Source organism: Mixophyes fleayi, chromosome 10, assembly GCF_038048845.1.
Source record: "Mixophyes fleayi isolate aMixFle1 chromosome 10, aMixFle1.hap1, whole genome shotgun sequence".
Classification (NCBI taxonomy): domain Eukaryota; kingdom Metazoa; phylum Chordata; class Amphibia; order Anura; family Limnodynastidae; genus Mixophyes; species Mixophyes fleayi.
Window position 1 is genome coordinate 18,997,510 of NC_134411.1, and position 14,356 is coordinate 19,011,865.

The 14,356-nt window shown below is 37.5% G+C and overlaps 1 protein-coding gene across 1 annotated transcript in view; it reads left to right on the top strand.

The window, feature by feature from the left end:
• Positions 1-14,356, top strand: part of ANO3 (anoctamin 3) — a 235,083-nt gene that overhangs the window by 143,457 nt on the left and 77,270 nt on the right. Inside the window, exons 9-13 of the mRNA XM_075187478.1 lie at positions 207-313; positions 3,896-3,951; positions 8,940-9,061; positions 10,309-10,443; positions 12,601-12,697. Of these exons, the coding sequence (XP_075043579.1) occupies positions 207-313; positions 3,896-3,951; positions 8,940-9,061; positions 10,309-10,443; positions 12,601-12,697 (517 nt within the window). The remainder of the gene's footprint in view (positions 1-206; positions 314-3,895; positions 3,952-8,939; positions 9,062-10,308; positions 10,444-12,600; positions 12,698-14,356) is intronic.

The window sequence follows — 14,356 nt, forward strand, 5'->3', positions numbered from 1 at the left end:
AGTTTATTGTCAATTTAACTGGTGAATCAATCACTTCATTTCATCATCTGAAATTCCTTGATTCTCGTGTCTCTATTTCTAGCTCAGGTCTACTGTCATACTATTCCTATTTAAGCCTGTTAATCTCTAATCCCTGCTAAGAAACTAATTTAAAAATCTAGTAGTGGATACCAGCTCTGTAACAGACTATTCTCTGTTTCCCACAGTTTCACAATTAACAACAAAGACACATTCTTCAGCAACTCCACGAGAAGTCGGATTGTGCATCATGTATTGCAGAGAACAAAATACGAAGATGGGAAATCCAAAATGGGTAAGTTTGGCCTGTTTTCATAATGCTCAACTTAAACTGTATTATTATAAGACAACCTCCTTTGGCCCAAGAATTTTGACACCACACTGGGAAACCACTTAACCCCTCTGATTCCTCTGATTGCTATAATATTATATATACTTAGCCATACTAAGGGGGGTGCACCCACACAAATTAGTAATTTGCTATATACTATATATTCGCTATATATGTTTATAGCGAACCTCCTTTGGCCCACCTACAGTAATCAAGGGATCTTGGTTGGGACCCCTGCAGTTCCCATTGTACTCAGCCCTGCATCTGTCAGTAATGGCAAGTTGTACTGGGTTCAACACTCCTAGATAACGTTTGAAGGTTTCCCCTGATTAGTGCAAGTGTGTACAGAACATTAAACAGGCTATCCTGACAACCAATCAGAATCCAATTAGCCATTAGCAAACTAATCAGCATTCTATATATACTTGCACTGCTTATGTTGCAAAGTTCTTCAGCTATTAACGTGGGAGTGATTAGTTTACAAGTAAATAAATAAGAAATGAAGAATGTGATAGATTTTTACATTTTGATAGACTGTAGTAATTTGGATTTCTATGGTATGCCTACACATTTCTAAAATATGTTAGTAATAAAATTATGAATTCAAATTCTCTATTTTTAAACTTTATTTTTATTCACATGTTTAATTAGTTCACTGTGTATGCCCTTCGTTCTACACAATACCTTAAATAACATAACCAACTTATATAAAATAAAGACACGGAGACTTGAGTAACGTGGCACTAAAAATATTTTATTATTATACCCTAATTAAACCTGGTGGCGGAGAAAGGGCACTGAAGATCAGCTCCAGCGATACCCAACCAAGCGTGGACATGGCAATAAAGCCTTAAGTCCACCCACTTCTCTCATAACCCCACTGCTTGGCCGGCCCTAACCTGGCATCAGAGTAAACTGCACACACCTCACTACTCACTCCCCCTCCGTCACTGAGCCGAGCGAGGCCCCTCCCCATGGAAGGGACAAGAGTAACCGATTGCCTTGTAAGGGGACAGATACCTGCGACCAATCACGATAGAGCCATATATATCAGCTGCTGATCGCAGTGCCTTCCTCCCCCAGCAAAATGTAATCTTACCTAACCGTCTTAATGCCAAAAACCATTAAACTCTAAAACCACTTAAAAATTGGTGTGGGTGGGCGGGATTATCCCAGTCGAGTGACTCATACCAGGACATGCATCACCTCTACCATGCCCCAAGGCCCTCCCCTCAGCATCATTGGCCAGTTCTAAACCCCCATGTTAACTCCTTCAGGTAAGTGCAAACACGAATGCAACCCTGTCACTATTTAATTGCGTTTGTCTAAAATGGGACTCTCTTGTACTAAGTTAATAGCGATTTTAATGACTAAGCAATTGACATGTATAGTAGTACAGAAATATTATATTAAATATTTTATTACCTATACTTTTTAAACTAAAGTGGATTAAAAGAGGGTTTTGTAACACTAGTGGAAAAACTAGGATTACAGATAGTAGCAACAGCTATTTTCTAAAGTATTTACTGTTTCATAGGGCATCAATATTGCTCCATATCTGTTTTTTTCTTCATTATAGTTGTAGTAGTTGTTGTGGGTTACAGCACCACAGTGCACCAGTTTTCATAAATGTTTTACTGTATCTCTCTCAAGAGTTGACATGACGATGAGATATACTTTAATATTAACAGTACAATTATTTTCGGAACAATTTTCTGAATCACATATAGGTGTTGTACATGATAGTCATACCTTGCCTACTAAGATAAATGAATATTTTTATTTACAAATAGCAAAAGAGAATATTGACAGGTTTAAATTGTTCTTTACATGTAGGATTTTAAAACATTTGGATTGTGTATATTGTGGGGCATTCATAAAAACTAATGCAAAGGAAAGGTAGGGTTGTTAATTAATCATATTCTAGTTAAAATTAAAGCAAAGATTTACTATACACCAATCAGCCACAACTTTAAAACAACGTGTCTAATATTGTGTAGGTCCTCCTCGTGCCACCAAAACAGCTCTGGCCCATTGAGGCATGGACTTTAGCAGTAGATCCTTTCAGTCCTGTAAGTTGTGACGTGGGGCCTCCATGGCTTAGACTTGTTTTTCCAGCACATCCCACAGATGCTCAATTGGATTGAGATCTGGGGAATTTGGAGGCCCAGTCAGCACCTTGAACTCTATGTCATGTTCCTCAAATCATTCCTGAACAATTTTGCAGAGTGGCAGGGCGCATTATCCTGCTGGAAGAGGCCACAGCCATCAGAGTATACCATTGCCATTAAGGGGTGTACTTGTTCTGCAACAATGCATCAACATTCACATGAATGTCAGCACCCAAGGTTTTTCAGCAGAACTTTGCCCAGAACAACACACTGTCTTCCATAGTGCATCATGGTGCCATATCTTAACCAGATAGATGATGCACATACACTTGGCCATCCAAACAATGTAAAAGATTCCTAGCCAGCATTAACTTTTTCAGCAATTTGTGCTACAGTAGCTCTTCTGTCTGATTGAACCAGAGGGGCTAGCCTCCGCTCCCTATTCTTATCAATATGCTTTGGGCGCCCATGACCCTGTCACCGGTTGTCCTTCCTTGGGCCACTTTGGTAGGTACTAACCAGTGCATACCGGGAACACCCCACAAGACCGCCCGTTTTAGAGGTATTCTGACCAAGTCGTCTAACCATCACAATTTGTCCCTTGTCAAAGTCGCTCGGACCCTTGCGCTTGTCCATGTCATTCAACTTCAAGAACTGACTGTTCACTTGCGGCCTAATATATCCCACCCCTTGACAGGTGCCATTGTAGCAAGATAATCTATGTTATTCACTTTACTTCTCAGTGGCTTCAATGTTGTTGTTGATGGGTGTATAATCAGTACTTTAAAAATAGATAGGTAATTGTCCATAAAACATATTACAGTAAACAGGACTATTACATTCTTGAGATCACTATAAAGGTTGTATGATAGAATTACATTTTAATCAAGATGAGGGCCATCATAAACATCAGTATATTTTAGGAAAGTATTGTTTTTTGTTTTGTGTTTATTTGTCTGGGGTTATAGTAAAAGTTGTATCTATTCACAAAAAGGCATCGCATTGTTTAAGACAATGGGTAGATTTATTAAAGCTTCCAAAAAAGGAAAAATTAGGTGTTACCCAGACCAACCAATCAGATTCTAGCTATTATTTACCTAGTATGTTCTAGAAAATGACAGCTATAATTTGATTGATTGTAATGGGTAACATCTCCAACTAAATCTACCACAAAGGGTTTGTTCATTGCTATGGTAGTCGAGCAAGCACAAATAACAGTATGTTATAAGTAAGGACAGCAGTTTCAGAACAGTTATTTAATATTTATTATAAACAGTTGGGGTCTTTGTACTGCGTACATGCAGATTAGGAGCGAGCTTCAGACACATTTCTATGTCAGATCAAAGCTGGGAAAAAGAAAGTAAAAAAATTGCAAGAATTCTGAAACTTTATTAAAAATATTTAAGACGCATTTAATATGTTTGTCTCTCCTCAGGCATAAACAGATTGCTTAGCAATGGAACATATGAAGCTGCATTTCCACCACATGAGGTAAGATTATACATACAAGCTTTATATAACAAGGCAAAGTAATAGTGGAGGCTTAAAACTTTCTAAATAAGTTTACTAAATATCTCGAGTGAGGTATGTCCTCTTTACCCCACTATCTGGTGCTGTGGAGCACTGTGGTGCTTTACAAATCAATAATAATAATAATAATAATAATGATAATAATATTCTTCAGAGTGCCGACATAAATGTATCGGCTAACTTCTACGACACAATAAAGTTAAATAAAAGAGGAGTGCACGCAGAACTCTCATTTTCACACAAAAGCAAACGTTCATCTACACATACTGTGCAAACACACACTCATGTTTTTGGACCTACCCTTGGAAAATCAATTTCCACTTTTGTGGGGCTTTATCTCCGTCTGGAATTGTGCATTGTGGAAAAAGTGAAAACATCACTTCAATGTCTATAATACTTCCACTTAGGATGACTCCTTATTAATATCACCTTTTCAATTTGTATGCTAAAATACTTAGTTGAAATACATTCTTCCATATAAAGTCCACTTGGAACAGAAAGAAAATATGTTTTACTATCTGACAAAGTTATCTTTCTTAATACAGAAATGGAAGTTGCTCGATCACTTTATAGGTTCACAGCAGGTGCTTAAAAGGGTGGGGTTATCCTGAAAGGAACAAATACAGAGAAAAATCCTCCAGCAACACTATTGTGAGCCGGTAAAAGAGCTGCTATTCTAGTTGTACATAAAACTGCAGACTTCTCAGTTAGACACATTTGCAAATGCATGATAAGCCACCCGCCACTTCACGGCACTTCTGCTAATAGGGTGGTCCAAGCTATGAACAGTGAAAGTCCCTATATACTGGGTCACACATTCATGCATTTTTAAATTGAGAGCTAACTTACCAAGAGGTACCCCAAGAGCTGCCAAATGGCAATAGAGGACCAGCACTCCCCATCAGCTACAGATGCCAGAACATGCCTCTCAAATACCAATACAGAAGTTAGCTTTCTCTAATAATAGTGTCCTTGAACCCCCTTACATGTGGTCCTTATCACATTGCAAATAAAAAGTTATTTAGAAAGGTGACATTTGGAACAAATATAATGAATTAACTAATTTGAGCATATATGTTCCCCTTCCTCCCCTATCTTGCATGCATGCTTATTTATCTCCTATGATGCTCCTCTACCTACTTTCTGATAAAATGCGAGAACTTGGTACAAGTTTGCTAAGAAACATATTGAATATTATGGAGTTCACTTCTAAATTCAGTAGTTAATCTCCAAAAGGCAATAACAAACCTCTGATCACATGGTACAAGACCCCAGAAAGTTTATACATTATATTTCCAATTAGAAACAGATATGTTGTTTGAGATGTTGACTGTTGTCAGGCCCCATAATAAAAAAACATTAATGCACTTTTTAAATGTCCAAATCCAGAGACCCCTGACTGATATTACTCCACAATTTCAGCGTCTCCCATCTAAGTGTAGGAAAACAATAATTTCACATTTTACCTAAATGTGGCTAAAACAGCATTGGACGTCCACATTAGTTCCTAGTGTATCTAAATGGTATCTAAATGAATTTCCCGATAATTTTACAATGTACTTGGCAGAAATATCCTATACTAACAAACCCTTTAAATTAAAAATGTGTTAGGAATGGGATCCAAATGAACTTATTCTACTCATTCTTCTGCTCCTGTTACTTTCAATACATTTGGTAATTTTAAAGGGGGAAATACTGTAATTGTTTGAATTGTTTGCTTTTTATGGCTGGCAGGCTGTTATGACTGCAGTTTGCCTCTTGATTTTAACTCAAAAACGTGGGTGCATACATCATAACAAGGCAGCACTGACAGGACAGCTTAAAGATGCACAATTTCCACAAAACAAGATCCAAGGACATCTTATTGGTTTTGTAGTATTCTGTTTTATTTACTTGAAACTATCATAAAGGAAAACCTAACTATTAATAGATATACTGCAGCAAAAGTATCAATTGTCAGAGATTAAAATTATTGTATTTGGTGTTGAAGAGATGAAGTATGCAGATAAATTAGACAAATGATGGTCATCATCATCACCATTTATTTATATAGCGCCACTAATTCCGCAGCGCTGTACAGAGAACTCACTCACATCAGTCCCTGCCCCATTGGAGCTTACAGTCTAAATTCCCTCACACACACACACACACACACACACAGACACACAGACACACAGACAGACAGACACACAGTTTAGGGTCAATTTGTAAGCAGCCAATTAACCTACCAGTATGTTTTCTGGAGTATGGGAGGAAACCGGAGCACCCGGAGGAAACCAACGCAAACATGGGGAGAACATACAAACTCCTCACAGATAATTGAACTCATGACCCCAGTGCTCCCAAGTTTCGGGAGATCAAACAGCAGTTTGCTCAAATTAATAAAAGTAGCATTTGGACATGTTATTGTTTAAGACTTTCTTAAAACTGAAATATTTGAAACAGTAACAAGGACTATCAAACTGCATCATTCCAGAGTATCATTATTGTGTTTTATGAGCATGGTCTGTTCAATAATGCTATTAAACATTGATTTTTCAGCTATTGTTGATTTTTTAATCGCGTCTTGTTTTCAAGCAATAAATTTATATTATACTTTATTTATAAGCATTTTCACCTATTGTACTGCAAATATAATCACTGCTTTTAATATATGACTTGTTTTTATACAAACCTACTGTATGGACATATTTTTATATGCAATTTGAAGTAATTGTCTAATTTAGGCTATGTACACAGTAGTGTCTGCAGTGCATTTTTACTACATTAACATGTAATTAAAAATGCATATAAATGCATTATGTTTATTTATGTGTTTAATATGCATTTCATATACTATTAGACTTATTTACAAATGTGATAGGGTTTTTTAACATGCATCTGTAACAAAAGAGAAATTGCTATCATTTTCAAGCCAAGCATGCTTTTATTTTTAGAGCTATTTTAATGCGCTTAACTTGAATTAAATATGCATAGTTAATTCCGAATTTTAATGCTAGATTGTATATAACCTTTTTAACGGAAAACTTAATATAGAAACTACACAATGACACATATTTATGTACATAAAATCATAATAGAAACTAGATTAACTAAATAACTGAAATTGTATCAAATACTTGCTCCTTTTGACTTGTGCTTTGTGAACCATTGAAAAAACAATCACAGGAGAAACAAAATCCTTTTAGTTATTGGGCATTTAAAAAGAAACGTTTCAAATTTAATTTTCAGTGTTTATCTTTTCTACCCATATAAGCTAAATTTCAGATAAACAGATATCTCCAAACTCATCTTCATATAAATCCTGGGGTATCTCTAAGGCAGTGTTGGCTAACCTGTGACACTCCAGGTGTTGTGAAACTACAAGTCCCAGCATACCCATCCAGCAATAAGCTGCTATATATTGGCAAAGCATGCTGGGACTTGTAGTAGACCTGAAGTGTCACAGGTTAGCCAACACTGCTCTAAGGTGTTCCATGATCATATAAGACATACATGCCAACTCTCCCGGAAAGTCCGGGAGACTCCCAAAATTCGGGTCAGTCTCTCGGGCTCCCAGGTAAGCTGGCATTTCTCCCGCATCCCAATCTCACCGAGAATCGCGTCATTTGACGCGATTCTCGGTGAATCACGCCATTTTGGAGGGTGGGAGGGGGCGGGACGAGGCCAATCGTGTCATTTTTGACCCCCCCCCCCCCGCGATGCAAATTAAGTTTTCGTAATTCACGCCCCCTCTCCCGGAAACAAGTTTCCGGGAGTAGGTAAGTATGATATAAGAGTGAGACAACTAAGTTCCTGAAATTAATACAAAAGTTATATTAGCAAACACTAATAATAGGTGACTACATAATTAAAAACATTTATATTTAAATTTTATATTATTTTATAAAAGTGTTCATGTTGTGTATTATTGACTCACAAAATATATTTTTCATCTCAGTATAAACGTATGAGTAGCTACAAAAAGACATGAGCAAATTTTCTGCAAATTTTCACGAAAATAAAATGCTGCGGTAGAACAGGCTATTCCGCAGAGGCGCAATGTTCTGCTAATAATAAATGGTTGATTTATCCTCCTAATTTAAGCCTCCCATATGAATAAATCTGGATGAATCGTCCCTGCTACTTTCCTATAAGACTTTAGTATTAAAAAAAGCTATTTAAATTTATGACTTTTCACTTTTTCAATTCACTATTTACCACATATGATATTTTACTATTTTAAAAAGCATTAAAATTATTATACACATAATCCTAATTATTAAGAACCTCAGCAAGATCTATCTAGACATACTTGTCGATTACCACAATGGTGTAAAGTCATTTTCAGATAATGTCAACAAATACTTGCCTGCACTCACGGATTTCAGGTAGTTCCCCCTGAGACCCTCACTGACGCAAATTACTGCAAATTGGGTCATTTTGGCTGTGACACCATCGCAAAAGTTCACTATGCAGAGGAGAGGCCCACATTTTGCGATTTGTGGCACCATACCCCTCTACCCCCACCCTTGCACTTGCCACATGACTTGCCCTCCTGAGTGGAAGGTTTTTACAGTTGGCAAGTATGTGTAAACCAACTAAAACAGAAGCAAAAAAGTATTGGACAGATAAAAGGAAATGTTATATATGCCTCATGCCTCTGTGATGTAAATTTTTTCTAGTGATTTGTCAAGTTGCAATCTTATGAACATGCTGTCAGATGACAAAATGGCTGCCTCCACATTGTGTAGGTGACATGACCATGTGTAGGTGACAAGTACATGTTTTCCCACCATCGCAAGTAATCTCTTACAGGAAATTAATTTCCACCTGCTTCCCTGTAGTTACCCCACAGCTAGTAATTCTGCCATTGGCTCTCATGGTGGTTTACATTGAAAATTCAATGATTAGGATTAGGTGTATTGAGGCCCGAAGAATAAAATATGTTTTCTAATTCTGTTTTCCAGGGGAGCTACAAGAGCAGACACCCAATCAAAACCCATGGAGCCCAGAACCACAGGCACTTATTGTATGAGCGGTGGGCTCGCTGGGGAATGTGGTATAAGTATCAACCTCTGGATTTAATCAGGTATGTCCATGTTTTATTTATAGCTCAAAACTTAATATAGAAACTATACAATGACACACATTTATGTACATAAATAGAGACATGTCAGTGCAACAATTACAATTAAACTAAATTATTTGGAAATTAACAAGTTAAAAATCTAATCTTATGATTACTTTTGTCTGGAAGACGGTGACTTTTCGGCTGAGGTGAACGCCGGCGGTATGACTTTGTTTTTGGTTTTCACCAGCATTCTGGCTGACTTCCTTCCTCCCCTCTTGTCTGTCATCACCAGACTTTTAATGTACTGATTAAGGAGGATGCGAGGGGTGATAGTTTAGTAAGAGCTCTGTTAATACTCGCTTCCCCCTCTATCAGTGCATGAGAAGCACAACTATAAGGACACAAATAGAGGTACCTTGAAGTCATGACAGTAACTTTACAGTATATCTCTGTTATCCGTTTTTGAAAATATAACTCACTAAAGAGCATATACAAGAGTGGAAAAGTGAGGAGGTGCAGATCAAATATTGATAAATTGCTCTTGAATCCATTTGTTTGGGCATGAACATGGTTTAGTAGTTCAAGCAAAGGTTTACATCGTCTTATGGAAGGGGTTGGGTGGACCAGGGTTTCCTTTGTTGAATGGTGCGGTAACGCGCATGTTTGCAAAAATTATATTTTGTTTAGCGGGATGTTCTAATAAACTTCGACTAGTGGAGAGTTTGCATTTTGGGAGGCATTCTATGTGGCAACTTCAATTCAGCGTGAGGTGCCGTAAATGTGTCCCCCGGAACAGTCCATGGAGAGACACTATGGGCCTGAGTCATTAAGGAGAGCAAAGCATAATAAAGGAGTAACTTTGCACCTGGAAAAAACTATGTTGCATTGGAGGGGGAGGTACATTTAAAATGTGATGGCATATTAATAGTTGGGGTAGAGCATGTCCTAGATCAACTTTAATTTCAGTGTAAAAATAAATCTATCAAGTTTTTGTGTGCTACATGAAAAGGCAACAAGTTCTCCTTCTGTGCAAAATATTAAAGTAGTTTGCACCCCTTGTATTGTAACATGGTTTGTCCAGGATAACATTTATTCCTTTTTTTGCCCTTCTTTCCTTAATGAATCAGGTCCATTACCTCTATGTTTTCTATGGAGGTGATGTCCGGTGGCACCTTGCGGTTAATTGACTCTGCCCCTAAGAAGCTTTTCTGACTTCCCCCTAACATTTTTGCCCCTTATAACAATGCAGGTTATTCATTTCACAGGAGGTACTTTGGTGAGAAGATCGGCTTGTACTTTGCATGGTTGGGTTGGTACACGGGCATGCTGATCCCTGCCGCACTTGTCGGATTGTTTGTTTTTCTTTATGGATTGTTTACCATGGACTCCAGTCAAGTAAGGTGAGGTCTGTCCCTGCCTCTCGCTCAAATACACTGTATGTCACGGTACATGTAATAGACTCTATTGTGCCTTGTATCTTCTATGTTCCCTGCAACCACAAAGTCGAGAACTGGTAAAAGGATATGAGTGACAGAGGTATCAATGGAAGGGATGCATAGCATTGTTTACAACCGACTTTATGGCACAAGACATTTGGTGAAATACAATGATTTATTGTAAATAAAAGCACTGGAATAAATGTCTGTTTTTTTGTTTTTTTTAAACAAAGCACAAAAAATATACTGTACTATGGATAAATTTGATTTTGTCCTGACTTTTTAAGAAGTGTTCATTTAAAGCTTACTTAGTATTATTAATATATAGGGTGGTAATTTGCTGCATAGGAGAATGATGCCATTTGCTGTAGGTGTATAGTGGAGAGTAGTGGTTAATCTGATCGGGTGTGGGAGATCATTTCACAGGTGGGGAGCAGCCCGGGCGAAGTCCTGGAAGTGGGAGAGGGAAAAGGTAATCAGTGTGGTCGTGAGGCAGCAGTGTTTGGCAAAGCAGAGGGGAAAGGAAGGAGTGTAGGTAGATATATTAGGCTGTAGATGTAGTGTGTGGAGGATTGGTTAAGAACTTTGTAGTTGAGGGTGAGGAGTTTAAATTTAATTCTATATTCCACAGGAAGTCCTTGTAGTGACTGTTTAAGGATAGCGTGGCAGGAGAGAAAAATAATGTGTGCAGCAGTATTCAGGATAGATTAAGGAGGGCTCTGGTAGGAGACTGCTAGGCCAGAGAGAAGGATGTTACAGTAGTCAAGGCGAAAGATTATAATTGAGAAAATTAGAGTTTTGGTGGCTTCCACAGTAAGAAAGGGCCAGATCCTGGATATATTCCGGAGGTGGAGGTGGCAAGATTTTCAGAGGGACTGAATGTGAGTCAAGGATGACCCCTAGACAACGGTCTTGAGGGACAGAGAAAAGGGAAATGTTATTAACAGAAAGAGAGTGGCGGAGAGTCTATAACATCAATAACGGCACTAGGTGACAATTGCCAAGTATCACAAGTCTGCTTCTTGTCCTTAAGCACCTGTTTGCAAGTGCAATGCCAAACATATAAAACATAAAACAGAAGAGCCACGCAGAGTGTACAATGACTTAATACCAATAGTGATGCATAAAATGTGATAGGTAACGACGTATCAAAAGACAAATTCTTAATAGCATATCTGATGCATGAACAAGGAGAAAAGACTCTTCTTCTTCAATTTTCCATGTTCGGATAATGGATCCAAGTAGAGAACTAGAACTCCAAAGAGAGTAATATAGTGTAACATGTTCTTTATAGATATCCAAATAGATAGGTGTATGTGTACCAAATCAATTTTTGATCAAATGAATAAGGCTGACAATAAAAATTACAAAAGCATTAATAATCATAAAAAAACCATGAAATCAGAATTCTAAATGCCCATACATTAAGTAAATAAAAGTGAAGCTAATCCGCAAGCTAATCCTCAAAACAGCAATGATGTTTCGGTATGAGAGACACCTGGCCAGAAAGAAAGTCCTCATCAATGCTGTCATACCCCTTAGGGGTATATTTACTAAACTGCGATTTTGAAAAAGTGGAGATGTTGCCTATAGCAACCAATCAGATTCTAGCTGTCATTTTGTAGAATGTACTAAACAAATGATAACTAGAATCTGATTGGTTGCTATAGGCAACACTCTACTTTTTTAAAAAAAATGTGTTTACTATGGCCATAAACATAGCCAGCTGTTACCTACCAATGGTCTTCATGATTTGTGTGATTATAATCACGTGTGTACAATCTGCTAGCAAGTGATTTGGCTGTGTGAATGTATAGCATAAAATGAAACATAGATTGTCATGTATGTGTGTGCATTCATTGCATTGTGTGTCTGTTGTTTAGTGCTATGTACTGTAGGTCAGGCGTATGTTTATGTCTTAGTTCAGTGTAATTTTCAATGCAATATATGCATTTTTGTGGTGTGCGTCCAGTGAAGATCAAATGCCTTCTACTTTTTTTACTTTGATCATGTGGCTATAAACAAGATGATTAATTATTAATAATCTAGTATATAAGCTATGTGCGGTTTTGAGATTGGGATTTATAATGAATGTTTTTATATGTTTATTTCTTATGGAAGTAAAGAGATCTGTGAGGCGAATGACACAATCATGTGTCCAATGTGTGAGAAGAACTGCACACTGCAGAGGCTGAATGAGAGCTGCATATATGCAAAGGTAATATCCATCTCCTTCCATTGTTATATAAAGAAGGCTAATGAATATTCACACTCACAGTCCTTGTTTTTGAAATATAGGTTCTATGGTTATGTCTCCAGGGGCGCACCCGGGGAGTTTCTGGTTCCTGAAAAACCCCCTTCCCAGTGTGGGGCTCTGTATGCTTGAAATGGCTTGCCCCGTGTATATGATGGGGATAGGAATTGCCTGTGTATATGATGGGGATAAGAAGAGTTGGAGAGCAGCCCAGCACTGTCTAAAATTATAAACACTCCCCCATGCATACTGGTCATGCCCATTGGCGACATGACATGAAAACCACTCTCTAGAAATCCTGCGTTCGCCCCTGTTTTCTACTGGAGTACAGTCTTAAAGCCTTGTTTCAATGCGACATTGCTAGTGCCCAAATTTACATAGTCATGCACATTGTACTCTCCAAAAATATATAGATAGAGCAAAAGTTATTCAAAATGATTTTGCATGCTATTCTATCTGGCTATGGCTGGGACTATTTACTATGATGCACCCTATGTATTAATTAGATAATGATTGGTATAATTGCCTGCAGCTATGCATTTAGCTTAGTCCTTCAACATCACCGCTCCAACAGGGTAGGTGATACCACCCTTGAGTTTTCCTAGTATCCATATTGTTCTGCTAATATGAAGATAAATGGTTTATATCCCACCCCCAGAATAAAAATATGGTAGATAAAATTGAATGTATAGATTCAATTTGCCATTATGTTTTTATGTATAAAATATTCTTATTTTATTTTTGTAAAGCTTTTATTTACCCTTTTTTTTTTTTCTTAAGTAGCAGTGGAACTAAAAGCTCAGAATCAACTCCAGTTCCATGCAAGTGTAGATCCTCCATGCATGTTCAGTAGAACAGGACAGAGCCTCTTATTGCTCTGAATAGTTTATTTATACTTTATTCTATACATATAGAGGTAGATATAGTGAACTAGTGCTAATATATTAGTGTGGGTTAGCTCAAGGGCTGTTTTTGCATGGTGACCATCCATAGGTGCAGATCATTTATCTCTATGAGTAAAGCAGCCACTATACACTAGACTGTTTATAGTGAACACTGGATAGACCATTAGCACATCGTGCACTGCTATCCTTTGTAATCAATCTAGGCTTCACTATGAACAATCGTGTGTGTACTTTGTCTGTACCATCACAGGGGCCAAATATACCTAATGCAAAATGTTAAACTGCCTTGGTGAATGAGGTCTAATACTAAAACAATATGAATTCTAAGCATTACTGTACATCACCAAGGCAGGCTTTCCTGTTAGTCATTCATGAGGAAGTAGTGGAATTTGTGATATTAATGAAACTGTGCAGCTATTAAATGGATAATTATGGTCATAATTAACGTCTATTAAAAGAATTCCTATTTCACTACTAAACAGTCAGTGGTATGAATATACATGTTAAAAAATGACTTAAGGTATGACCTACAAAACTTACAATTTACAAAAAAAAGGAGAAAAGAGAAGAATAGATATTATTATTTTAATAGATAATTTACGTGATTGGCATGTGATGCTGTACACCACATGTAGTCATGGCCCTCTATCCAGCATCATTGTGGATAAATACACCCTGATTGTACACCACATATACTCATGGCCCTCTATCCAGCATT